This window comes from Propithecus coquereli, unplaced genomic scaffold (genome assembly GCF_000956105.1).
Source record: "Propithecus coquereli isolate 6110/MARCELLA unplaced genomic scaffold, Pcoq_1.0 Scaffold163, whole genome shotgun sequence".
In the NCBI taxonomy this organism is placed as follows: Eukaryota; Metazoa; Chordata; class Mammalia; order Primates; family Indriidae; genus Propithecus; species Propithecus coquereli.
The window spans coordinates 3,890,468-3,903,787 of NW_012140858.1; the positions used below are offsets into that span (position 1 = coordinate 3,890,468).

General features: G+C 54.8%; 1 protein-coding gene across 1 annotated transcript in view; it reads left to right on the top strand.

The window, feature by feature from the left end:
* COL27A1 (collagen, type XXVII, alpha 1) overlaps positions 1–13,320 on the top strand; it is a 146,383-nt gene that overhangs the window by 53,955 nt on the left and 79,108 nt on the right. Inside the window, exons 14-15 of the mRNA XM_012641139.1 lie at positions 7,795–7,848; positions 10,118–10,162. Of these exons, the coding sequence (XP_012496593.1) occupies positions 7,795–7,848; positions 10,118–10,162 (99 nt within the window). The remainder of the gene's footprint in view (positions 1–7,794; positions 7,849–10,117; positions 10,163–13,320) is intronic.

A 13,320-nucleotide genomic window follows, 5' to 3' on the forward strand; every position in this document is an offset into this window, starting at 1 on the left:
GTGCTCTGAGGTCTGACACCTGGCTGTGGGCAGGAGTGACATCTGATGCTCCTGGCTTCAGGGCAAAGACTTGGAGTCTGAGGGGGCTGGGCTGGCACCTGGGGCCACCCCTCATGCCAGGCGACCTTAGGCAAGGAGGTTCATTCATTCAGCGAGCATCAGTTGAATGCCCACTATGGGCCAAGCATTGTGCCTGGTGCAGAGCAATGAGTAAGACAAAGTTCCCGCTTTCTTGGGGCAGCCAGACAGGCAATTGCTGAATGGGGAAATGGAAGAATGAATGATCTGATGAATGTCAGATGGTGCTAGATGCTAAGAGAGGGCACGACAGGGGACGGTGAGTGCTGGGAGGGTGGGCTCTTGGGTAAGTTAGTCCAGAAAAACCTTATTTCATGACAATGAGGTGAGGATGGCAACCGTGTGGCTTTCCAGGGAAGAATATTCTAGGTCTAGGTTAACAGCAAGAGCAAAGCCCCTGGTGCAGCAGTATGCTTGGGTCAAACTTTCTGGACTGCTTTTTTCTCATCTGAGAAAAGGGAACAATAGTGCCTAGCTCATGGGAACATTGTGCTTGCCATATAGTAAGTGCTCAATAAATAGTAGAATCATCGTTCCTATCTGTAGTTTCCTGGATGGCTGAGGGGCTCTGTGTTGTGCCACTTTGGGCCAGTGGTTTCACTTTCTCTGGTTCTGGTTTCCTGCAGTTTCAGTTGCAGAGTGGGAGCAGTTGACTTAGATTATCTCAGATGGGCCCTGCTCTATCTCCCAGGCCCGTCTCCAGAGCCACGGTTGGGGGATTGATTCAGACTTCATCCTGGGAGCCCGCCCGAGGGCCAGGCATTGCCAGTTTACAGATGAGGAGGAGACTGAGGCTCGGCAGGTGGATGCCCGGGCCAAGGTCATGTGGCTGCTGAGAGTCAGAGCTGGGTTAGGATGTAGCGGGAGCTCCCGTCCGGCCCCAGCGTGCAGCTGATGAGAGCCTGGGTTCTGGAGTCTCCAGGGCATGGAAGAGGCAAGATATGTGAAACCTGGGCACATCATGGCAACTTCTCCAGCAAGGCATGTCAGCGGGGCCGTGCCTCAGTTTCCCCCTTCCACCACCTCCTCTTCATCCTCTCCCCTCCCCTCCCAGCAGCCCTTTCATCCACCTTCTCCCCGCCACCCACCTGTATTCTTCTTGGAGCTGAAAGTCACGCTGTTCGTGGCCTGGCCAAGAAGGCGGCCGCCAGTCTGGCGTGCTGGGCACCGCGACCCCGCCTGTGTGTGAGATAAGACCATACACTCATTTCTCATTCCGCCAGAGTTTACTGAGCACCTCCTGTATGCCAAGAGCCAGGGAGAGTGTTGTAGCCAAAACAGACAGAAAACTTTGTTGGAACTCAGCCAGTATGTCTCCTGGCACAAAGGAATTCAGCTCACTCTCCTGACACTTCCTCGTCTTAATAAGTGCCTTGAAGCCGCCGACCCAAAACTTAGACAAGCGGGAAAAATTATTCACAGAAGGAACCCCAAGCCCCACCAGGCAGATCAAGGGCTTGGGAGCACAGGCAACAGAGAGGTGACCCTGAAGACCACCCAGAGAATATGTGAGCCCCTGGGCATGGCGGACTTGGAGGCCCAGCGAGGCAGAGACAAAGCCATAGGGACTCAGCCGATCTGAAGTCCTATTACATACATATCAAATCGCATCTGCTGCAGACCTTGCCGATTTGCTGGCCGTGGTGGCTGGACCAGAGTCAAGGGTATTGCATGGGTAGCGGGCTGTTTGGCTGAAGAGATATGTCCTGAGTTTAAGGCTTAGGGGTGAGGACCATCAATAAACAGGGTAAATGACCAGACGAGAGCATGGCTGTGACCCTAAGTCCCCTTTAAGGGAAAGGAGGCAACATTTATTGAGGCCCTTTGTGTACATGATATTGGAACCACATGTGATTCTCCTAATGGACTTCAGGGCAAGATTAATTATCCCTGTTCTCCAGATGAGAAAACTGAGGCTTAGATTGTCAAAGCCATTTGTCCAGAGACCTACCAAGGCTCAAACCCCCATAGCTGACAACTCCTCTCTCTGCTCCCTTGCTCCTTGCCTGTGACTTCCCAAGATTCAGCCCTGACCTTGACGACGGGGGTCTTCCCTGGCACTGGGGCACCAGATGTGAGTGGAGGGAACGCCCTCCTCAGCCAAACAGCCCTCTGCCCACGCAATGCCCTTGGGAGCCGTGAAAATACCCTTGACTCCGGTCCAGCCACCGCGGCCAACAGATCGGCAAGGTCTGCATCGGATGGGATTTAACGAGCACGTGACAGGACTTCACATCGGCCGAGTCCCTGCGGCTTTGTCTCTGTCTCCGCTGGGCCTTTAGGGCCATCCCTCGGTGGCCCATGTTCCCAACCCCTTGATCTGCCTGGTGGGGCTGGGGGCTCCTTCCGTGAATGGTTTTTCCTCCTTGTCCAAGTTTCGGGCCAGGCGATTTCTAGGCACTTATTAAGAAGAGGAAGTGTCGGGAGAATGAGCTGAATTCCTTCGTGCCAGATCGCAGCTGGCCTCGTTTCTGGTGGGGCTGGTGATGATTTTGCTGTAGTCAATGTTTCCCCAGCAGGCAAAACCTCAGGCCCGAGCATGCGGCCTCCTCAATATCCGATTTGGAAGGAGAACGTGTGAGAGTCTTTGGCTGATGGGAGCCGAGGAAGAGACAGGGCTGCGGGGACCTTAGTGATGGGCTGTCCCAACCTCTTTAACAGACAGATAAGCAGACATAGCCCAGAGAGGGCAAGTAACTTGCCCAAGGACACACAGCAAGTCGGTGGCAGATGGAGGACTTGAACCCAGGACCCTTGCTTGCTAGTATAGGGTGCTTTCTGCATGGCTCCGTTTTCTCTCTGCTCACATCTTCAGCCTCCAAAGGAAAGCTTAGTCTACAGCTGTCATCCCTCCTCCCATCCCCTGCTAGAAAGAGAATGTGCTGTGGCTTTCTGAGGAGGGGACCGGATATAGGATGTTGCCAACTTGGCTGGAGTTGAGTGGGTCTCTCTTGGCTTGTCCTGGCTTGTTCAGGGCACGGCTCAGTGTCACTTACAGCAGGAGGTCGAGCCATGCCTCCTGGCCAACAGTCTCTCACAGGGCTGGGAAGATGTCGAAGTGACTCCTCTTGCCCGTACCCTGTGGATTCATGACCCAGCCCACCGCGCTGCCTGGCAGGGCAGGCCGCCGTGCACAGCTTCTCGCATGGCCCCCAGCCAGGCCTGCCGGTGCCCTTTCCATGTAGTGAGTCGCGGGGAAGACCCTGAAGCTTACGGCTGGAAGGGCCCAGCTGTGGCTCCAGCTCCCTTCGTGTGTGGCTCAGGGACGACTGGGACTTGCCCAAGGCCACATAGCCTTCTGGGGTGGGACAGGGCTTCTAACACGGTGCATTTTGGCTTTGAGCCCAGGGCTCTTTCCTGTTCTGATATTCTGGGGAGCAGGGAGCCACGTGACACAGAACTCATATTTCCAGGGGGGGAAACTGAGGCCAAAACAGATTAAAGGTTTTAGCTGTGGTGATGCTGTGAGCTGGAGGTGCGGTCTCCAATGTCCCAGATGTGAGCCAGGGCTGTCCTGGGGCTATTGGTGCCCCTGGAATCCTGGTGAGAACTCTTCCTACCTGTCTTCTTGTTCCCTGAGGTGACCTTTCTTGGATAGATTTCCTAGCGAGTTTCAAAAGGGCAGGGTAAAAACATGTTCAGCATCGGGAGAGAAGGGTGCTGGGGGACTTCAGGGAGGTCTTTGCGTGTCAGCACACTTGGAGTACACACACCTGGAAAAGAATATGGGCTGCTTCAAATGCAGTAGGAAGGATGAGGTTAGACTTGTGCAGGAACTTCCGGACTTTGGAGAATTTACACCTTGTAAAGAGTGCTCCAAGATCCTTCTGCACGTTCCTCGTAGAGCTTATTAAATATTCCCACTGTTGGTGCAAACCCTAACTAGCATGGTGATAGCACATTAGAGTTTACCAGGGACTGGATTATAAACATCTCCCCTCTTCTGCAGCCTGGCCCTGCCAGGTGAGTGGGACAGGGTGACCGTTTTGCAGGCCAGGGAGCTGAGCCTTAGAGCATGAGCAGCAGGACTTCTGATTCCAGATGCCCTCTGCTTCCCTGCCTCAATATCCCACCCTCTGGGACAGACAGTTGACATAAACAATACCTGGAGGCTGGGAGTAGGTGACAGGGCCTTCAGAGGTCTCCCCAGCTCTTGGCTTCCTGCTTTGGATGTGGTGACAAGGGCTGTGCCTGTCCTTACCTCTATTCTTCTGAGTTGCTGTAGCCAAGAGAGAATGTGGAGTCTCGCCCCTGAGCCTTGTTCATGCTCCTGCTGGGCCTTGTTCTGCCCAAAGTACGAGGCGTTCAGTTCCCCAGAGGGGCCCGACCTAGGGAAGCGGAGAACCACGTGGCTGGGGCCTCAGCAGGGAGCCGAGCTCATTCCTTGGGCCTCGGGCCAGCCTGCTGCAGCCAGGGGCTCGGGCATGCGGAGGAAGGTCCCTGCTGCTGGCCGGGCCGGGTGTGCGTGCCATGTGGTCGCCTTGCACAAGCAGAGTGGCCAGACAGAGGGAAGCAGACAGAGTAGAAGTGGGGGCCACATGTCCAGCACGGCTGCCGCCTCTCTGAGATCCAGAGGGACCGGGCCTCAGGGGCCCTGGGGTGACTGCTGGAAGTGGCTCTGCCGTTGGCCGTGCAGGGGTGAGGCAAGCCGGTGGGGTGATGGGGCCCTGGGCGTGTTCCGCTGGATGTCAGGAGCATCTAGGGTCCTTCCGTCTTAGACCGTCTGTGACTGTTCCAATCAAAGATTCGTTCTGGTGCTTTTAAAGCTCTGTCTTCTTTCCAACTGCTGTGCTCTTAATTACAAACGCTAGATTCCTGGAGGTCATCCGCTTGACCCCTCCGTAGGAAGGGAGACCGAAGCTGGAAAAAGGGGGGCGGGTACCTGAGGCCACCAGCAGGTCCCAGCAGAACCAGTCCTCGTCTCCGCAGCACGAGCAGGCCCTTCCTTCTTGCCCAGTAGCTCAGGGCTCTGCACCCTTCAAGGCCCACAGGCAAGCACGGGTCCGTTCTGATCACTCAGTGTCCTGCCATAGCTAAGAGAACGGGTTCTGCCGTCAGACTGCCTGGTTGAAATCCCAGCTCTGCCATTCCAGAGCTGTGCAACTTTGGACACATTTCTAACCTCTCTGATCTCAGTTTCCTCACCTCTAAAATGGGGCCAATAATAGGACCTATGCCCTGGGGCTGTAGGGAGGTCCCGCAGTTGGAGTTTGTTGTTACTGTCATTGTCTTGTCCCACCGCATCGCCCACTGGCGGTAGTCGGGCTGCATTTTTTCTGCGGAAGTGACTGCCTTTGGGATTTTGACTTAAAATTCTGATGACGAACTCTCCCTTGCTTACACCTAAGACATGTGCCCTCGTATGGCTGTAACCTACCATGGGCCAGCGACATCTCAGCTCATCCTCACAGTGCTCCCCATTCAACAGCAGAGAAAGCTGAGGCTTAGAGAGGCCCATGGGTGATGCAGCCAGTGTTGGCGCGTGGCGGGGAGGGGGAGCTGGCCCGGCAGCTGGGCTGAGAGGAGTCCCTGAGCCAGCCTGGAGCAGCCTCTGAGTGCAGACCTGTGGGTTGGAGACCTGCCTGATGGCCGCCGGATGTGACTCTGTTGGGCATTACAGCCAGGATGGGTGCCTGGGCGGCGAGTGGGTACTGTCAAAGTCTCCATCTTGCCCCCAGCTGGGTGGCATTCCTGTGCTTAGGGGAAGAGTCTCCTTCCCCCCAGGCCTTGTCTAAGGGTTGGTCCAAGCTGCAAAGGTCCTTACAGATCATGCCCCACAATGTGACAGTCAAGTGAGGGCCTGCCCAAGGTCACACAGCCGGCCAGGAGGAGAACCGGGCTCATCTCTGGGTTGTCTCCAGACGCCGGACTTGGAGAGCAGAGCAGGGACTTCTCAAGCCTTGCCATGAGTAGGCCATGCGGGGTTCACCAGGTGCCCAGCTGGACAGTGTCCCTTGGCCCCCTGATCGGTTGGCCTCCTCTCCTGCCAGGCCCCTCCACCCCGGCCTCCAAAGGCCAGAGGTGGGAACTCAATGCCTTCCAAGGGCACCCCTCACTATAGCCTACCTGGCTCTTGTCTCCTGTGCCAGGGGTGAGCCGGCTCTACCTTGCAGCATGATTAAGAGGGGCTGGATTGGGGTGAGACAGGAATTTGCTAGGGGAGCCCCTAAGGATGTGGGGAAAGGAAGCTTAGGTGGGGAAGCAGATGTGCCCCTACAAAGACATGACCCGGAGATGGGCCTGCGTGCACAGGCATGTGCGTACACACGCATGTACACACACATACCCCTGCCACCCTCTGCAGCCAGCTGGACTAGCAGATTCTGCATGCCAGGCTCTGCCCGTGCACAGCTCATATGAACTTGACAGAGTCCAGAGAGGCGGGACCTGGGCTCAGCTTTGCCACAGACTTGCTTTATAGCCTTGGGCAAGTGACATTTCCTCTCTGAGCCTCAATTTCCCCATCTGTTAAGTGGGACCAATAACCTTTCCCTCATGGGTGAATGTCAAAAGCAAAGTGAAGTTTCGCACATGAAGTGACCAGCTTGGTCAGACTCTCATTATTGTATCCTGAATGAAGCCACACCTACTGTGGGGTGAATGACAACCCAAGAGGGCTTCCTGGCAGAGGAGGGACTTGAAGGGCAGGCCAAGGCTAAAGGCCTGGGCACGCACACACCTTTCATGGCCTCTTTACTCAGCCAGTAGAGGCTTTGGTTTGGGTTTTGTTTTTAGGTTGGTCTTTTTGGTTTAATCTACTCCCTGGATTCCCTTAGTATTAGAAACCAAAAATATGATTATCCTCCATGAGAAACCTTTACCGTTTGAACAGCTCAGACATTCTTGGTCAGGAAAACATGTGCTTTGTTTTTTATTAAGTTTCCCTGGAAAAACAGTCATTTGAATTTAAAGAGGGGAGGAGAGAACAGGTTTCCCCCAACTCCAAGCTGGAGGACTTTCTTTTCCTTTTGAAGTAGAAGCGGAGCTCTCCCCCCGGCCCCCGGCTGCGTCCCCGCAGCTGCTGTTTTCCCAGCTGCCTGTCTCCCCAGAGAGCGCGGAGTGGCCTCCAGAGTGGGGTCAGAGCGGCTCAGAGCGGCTCCAGAGGCGGCTCAGCCTCTCTCTGCGCTGCTGAGACTCACCTGCGGAGGCTGCCGGTCACTGGCGGTGTGACCTTGTGCGACCTTGCCACTTACCCCTTCACAGCTTCATTTCCTCTATCTGTAAAATGGGAATCACGGTTCCATCGGGTGGCTTTGGAAGAACATGTCATAATCAGAGAAGGTGTAAGCTGGAAACTGCCACAGCAGCCATCTCCTGTTTGACCAGTGGGGAAACTGAGGCCCATAGAAGAAAAGGATGCTCTTAACACTGGCCTAGACCCAGCTTTGTGATCCCCAGTTTGTGTCCTTCCCACTCCATCAGGACCAGGTCCCAGGCTGGGGGCGGGGAGGCATTTCATGCTGGGAAACCAGGTACCATTTTCTTTTCAGAGGCTCTGAGTAAGAAGAGGGCTCCCTGCCCATGGCCTGCCCCTGGAAAGTTCTTTATGTGTGGGTGTTTGTTGATGGCAGGAGGTGACCCCACTGTCTGCCCAGAACCAAGGGGTGATACTGCTTGGATATTGTCCTTGTGTCTCCCCTGGGGGTCTGGATCAAAGCCCACCCTGGAGCTGTAAACACTAACGTACAGATGTTTGTTCTCTTTCATGCCCTCAAGGGGTTTCCTGGAGTCTTCGGGGAAAGAGGACCTCCAGGGCTGGATGGAAACCCCGTAAGTATTTCAAGTGTGTAGGAACCAAGAGAGAGGTTCGGAGCAAACGCACAATGTGTTTTAGGAGACCAAACTTTGGGGTCAGACACACCTGGGTTGAATGCCAGCTCTGCGGCCTGCTAGCAGGGTGTCCTTACACAGATTACATGACCTCTCTGAACTCCAGGCTCCTGTCTACTGTGGATGCCCTGTGACCTCCCCATGAGAGTCCCCAGCCCAGTGGGGACAAGTGGGCATAAAGCCCCAGGCTGTACTCCATCCCTAGGACTTTGGAAGGTTCACAGGTCACTCCCCACTGGAAAGGCCCTGGCTGCTGCCATCTTACACAGCATCAGAAATGTTTATGGGCTGGCAGAGGCCCGGGAAAGCAAACGGTTTGCACGCCCTGTTTGGAGAGAAGAGCTGAATTCCAAAGGAATCTCCACTGCAGGCATGTTTATAGCATTTGTAAATAATCCGAGGCCCGGGCTCTGTCCCATCAGGGAGCCAGGTCAGCCTGCCCTGGGGAGCTGACTCTGCCTTTCTGTCCAGCCCAGGCTCCAGGCCTGGGCAGGAAAAGGTGTTCGTTTTGGGCCTGGGGGTGTAGACTATGTCCAGAGCTCTTTGGAACACCCGCCACGGTCCCCCACCTCTCCTTGGGGTTTCCTGCCTGAGTGGCCGTGCCTGCCGTGCCTTCTGCAGAGGTGGCTGCTGGATCCACGATCGGCACCCGATTTTGTTAATTCGGTTCCACAGATGCTCCCCGAGCCTGGCCTAGCCGGGCTCCCTTGGGGGTTAAAGCCTTGATCTCAGAGCCAGACAGACCTGGGTTTGGATCCTGCCGCACCACTCGCCAAGTGTGAGCTTGGACAAATCCGTTCACCTCTCTGAATCTCCGTTTCCTTGTCTAAAAATCGGCAGGATCAGAACGCCAGCTTCAGAGGGCTGTGCTGAGAACGCAGGCAGGGCGGGCAAGGCGCTCGGCCCGCCTCACGGGTTTGATAGGTGGGGTTGTGTAAAATACTAGGTAGCAAGGGGCACAGTCCCTGCCGTTGAGGGTTTCATGGGCCACCACCCCAGGCTGTTGCACCAGACACAGTGAGAATCAAAGAGGTCCCGGTGCCCTGGAGAAGGGCGCAGGGAAGGCACCTGGGGAATTGGGACGAGGAAACCAGCGAGGGGACATCCCAGGAGAGGAAGGAGCGCCAGCAAAGGCAGCGAGCAGGGAAGTCAGAGACTCTCCATCAATACGTCACTTACTGGATTAACTGGTTCAGTATGCGATGTCATTCTGGAAGCTGCCCTGGGGAGGGCCAGGGATGTCTTCATCCTCATGGCCTAGAGGAGCAGAACAAGGACCTGATGTCTGGTGCCAGCTCTGCCGCAGAGTTGCTGAGTGACCCTGGATGAGTCCCTTCCTCTTGCTGTGCTCTGGTGTCCTCATTTAAAGCCAAGGCTGCTGCTTACCTCCTGGTCTCCTTCTTGGTGGCTGTAGTGGCACCCTCCCGTCTGGGCGGCCCCAGGATAGCACTGAGGAGGAAGACAAACCGCTGGGGGATGTTGGCAATTCTTGCTAATCACAATCTCAACAGCCCCCGATTTTTATTCTCACCTTTCCATTTTGAACTTGACCCAGACCCCTCCACCTGTCTGTTCTGGTGTGAGCAATGGGAGATCCATTTTTAGATGAGGAAACCGAGGTTTAGGGGAGCAATCACAAGCACAGCCTCATCGCCCGACTCGCAAACAAGAACTCTTTCCAGCCTCCTGGGGCCCTGGAAGGAGGAAACCTGAGCGAGTGGGGTGCAGGGGAGGGTTTTCCAAGGGCCCCCTGCACCTCAGCCGAGAGGGGGAGGGACACCGCCTGGTGGCCCTCAGCTTGAAGCCCTCACAGCTTTGTGACTGCCTTGCACCTGACCTCGGGCAGATCACTCGACCTCTGCAGCCTCAGTTTCCCCGTCTGTAACGCGAGAGTGAAACATCAAACACCCTGCACACCTGTATTACCGCCATCAGGATTCTGCCCATTTTTTCATAGTTGCAACGGGAAGATATTGGCTTTGGAAGGCCCAGCTCCCCATTTACAGACGAGGAAAGCTGACGGCAGAGGGGGGAAGGGTCTTGTCCAAAGTCAAGGCCAGGCACAGGAGGGTCACTGGGGCCTGCAGTTAGGAACAAGGAACGGTCGGCTCTGAAAGACCCCACCAAGCGCCCGTGTGGAGGATGGCAGGGAGGGGCCCTGGAGGGGGAGACAGGACAAGTAACCACCTTGGTCTCTCTTTCTTTGCAGGGAGAACTGGGCCTGCCTGGGCCCCCAGGAGTCCCCGGCCTCATTGTAAGTAAACTGATCCTGCGGGTGGGAGGAGGGTGAAAGCAGGGTACAGCCAGGGCGTGGGGAGAAAGCAGCAGGCCTGGCAGACCCTTCTCTCACCAACCCCCAGGAGGGGCTGGAGGAGCAGGACCAGCCTGGGCAGGGGGATGAGGGAGGATAGCTCTGCTGTGTGGCCTCAGGTGGGTGACCTGCCTCCTCTGAGCCTGTTTCCTCATTAGTCAAATGGGATGGGCGCTTGGGGCATGAGACTTCCAACGTATTTTCACACCTGCCACCTGGCCATTGCTCTGCGAGGAGCTCTGGGTGGGTGACGGCGTGCCCGTTCCGCAGGCGAGGGGCTTCTGGTCGAGGGAAGAGGTGGCCGGCAGAGGAGCTGAGCCTCTGGACCACATCGGGCAGTCTTCTGGGTCACCTGGGTTCAAGTGACAGCTGTGCCGCATCCTCAGCCACGTCACTTACCCTCTCTGAGCCTTAGCCTCCTGGTCTGTGAAAGAGAGGTGATAGCAGAATCCCCCCTCATGGTCGTGAGGATTAAGTGAGGCATCACATTTACCGTCCTCGGCACAGAATCTGGCCCTCAGGAAGTGCTAGTGGAAACTACGTTGTATTAATGATCGTCACTACCTCCTGCAACGCCCAGGACTGAGAGAGGCGGGAGGTGATCTGGCCTCTGAGTCCATCCAGGTCGAGTAGGCCTAGAGGGGTGGTTCTATTAGCCCAAACCAGGCCTCCCTGCTGGTCTCAAGGGGTTGAGTCTTGACCTTAGGCCAGCCCCAAGGGCCAGTGAGAGGCCAGAGTGTCCCCAGGCTCTGATGCCCTCTCTGCTCTGTCCTCTGGGTCATTCCTCAGGGGGCTTGAGTCTGGGGGGCCATGCAGGGACACGAGTAGACTGTTCCCTAGCTTGACAGATGGGCTGCCAGCCTTACCTCTCCAGCAACTGTAACGAGACATACTGTTCCGAGGGAGGCTGGAGCAGGCCCCAAGGCTCACGGGAGGCCAGTCCTGGGCAGAGGGTGCAGAGGTCCCCAGTGGCAATCTGCGCCTGCTCAGGTGGCTGAGAGCAGAGCCTGGGTAGGGTGGGTAGAAGGTCAGAGCGATCTGTGTCTGAATCCTGGCCTTGCCGCCTTCTGACTCCATGAACTTCAGTTATGGCCTCGCTTCCCTGAGCCTTGAGGACCCCTCTTGTTAGGACCACAGATACACTCAGTCCAGATCAGTCCAATGGCTAGAAGGGAAGTTTCTGGAACCAGACCACCCAGTTCAAATCCTAGCTCTACCACTCATTTACTCACAATCCTGAGCAAATTTCTGAACCTCCCTATGCCTCAATTTCTTCATCTATAAAATGGGATTAATATTAGTACCTAAATTGGAGGATTGTGTGAGGATTTAAATGAACTAATACATATGAAGTGCCTAGTACATAGTGCATCACTATGTACTAGTATTAGTTATAACTAATTTTATTAGTTATAATACTATTAGTTATAATAATAGCTATTGTTATTATATGACACATACATTTATTTTATGCCTGGTGGTAGCTATCTGGATCACTGAATCGAGAAAGTTTTCTGTCACATTGGAACTTAGTGGGAGAGGGTGCTGCGATTGATTAGTGATGTCTGCCTTGGCTGCGGATTAGGAAGTGTCAACACATGAGTCATAAACTCTTCATCCCTGATGTCCATTCAACAGGACTTTGCTAAGCACCTTCTTTGGCACAAGGTGCTGACCTAAATGCTTTGGAAAAAGAAATATCTGCCATGAGAGTTAGAGAAGTCTCTAGAAATCTTCCAGTCCAACCCTCTGTAAGCCCAGCAGGAATCCCTTTTGGAGCATCGTGGTCATATGGTCATTAAACTCCAACTTGAGAGCCTGGTCCGTTTTACAGAACTCCCATCGTTCAGCGTTTCCTGTAGATCGAGCCCAAGTCGTCCTCGCTGTCCCCTGGGAGAGGCTGCTTGGGATGCAAAGGTGCCTTTGTCTGGGCTTCCCAGGGCACCTCTTCAGGCTAAAGAATCTCAGGCCCCACAGCCTTTCCAAAGGGATGTTTACATATCCTGGCTGTCATCCTTGGCACATGTCCCTACATGTCATTGTCCTGGTTGGGTCCTGAGAGGGGCAAGAATACTGCTTGGCTAAATGAGCGCAGATTCTGGGGACTTGGACTATGCCATCGCAGCCCTTGACCTTCCAGATTCTTCACAAAGCTCATTCTCACCTGTGCTCTCCTCTGCGCTCCATAGTCAGAATTGCCAGAAAAAATATCAGACGCCCCAGTTAAATTTGAATGTCAGAGGCAATATTCAGAACACATTTATACTAAAATATCGCCGGTTGTTTATCTGACATTCAAATTTGACTGGACATCCTGTCTTTTTATTTGTGCAGTCTGGCAACCCTATTCACAGTGTCTCAGGATAATCCCTTTCGGCAGGTGGGAAAACTGAGTCCCTTGGTCAAGGTCACATGTGAGGCAGGAGAGGATGGAGGCTTGATTAGAGCTGACTCCCAACTCCTAGTCTGGGGCACCCCCCCTCTTGCCCTCCTTCCCAGGAGCCTGAGCTGGGGGCCGAGCCCTGGGCTCTCTTGCGTTTCTCAGACCCTCTGTGAAGCCCCTTCCCCAAGAGCTGATCTGTTCCACCTCGTGCCTCCCTCCTGCCCTGTGTCTTTCTCTTGCCACTTGAGCCCTACCTCTCCTGTTTTTAGATTCCTTTCACTGCCAAGGTGAAGTTCCCTCTCTCCTTGTGCCTGGAGGTCACAGGGCTGGACCCCAGCCCACCAAGTCACCTCTGCTCCCCAAGTGAATGCCCCCTCCCACCCTGGATTTTTGGGAACAGCAGCTTCTGTGCCTAGGGGAAAATTTGTGTCCCTGAAAAATTAGAAGGGAAAGGAATTTTCTAAGCAGGCGTTAAAGAGGAAGAGGGATTGTGAGTCACCTGTGGTTTTCCAGAGGATGTGGGTTTTTAGCTGAGCAAATGGGAATTCCACGTATTGATAATCATTTTAGTGGAAATTCAGATTTGTTCAATGCCTTCTGTCTAGTCAGGGGACGCAGTTTGCATGCAGACTGAAGCTGAGCCTTCCCTCCGTCCCCCGGGTCCTCGCAGCCGGGACGGAGGATGTGAGAGGACAGACTAACATTTATTGAGCGTCTG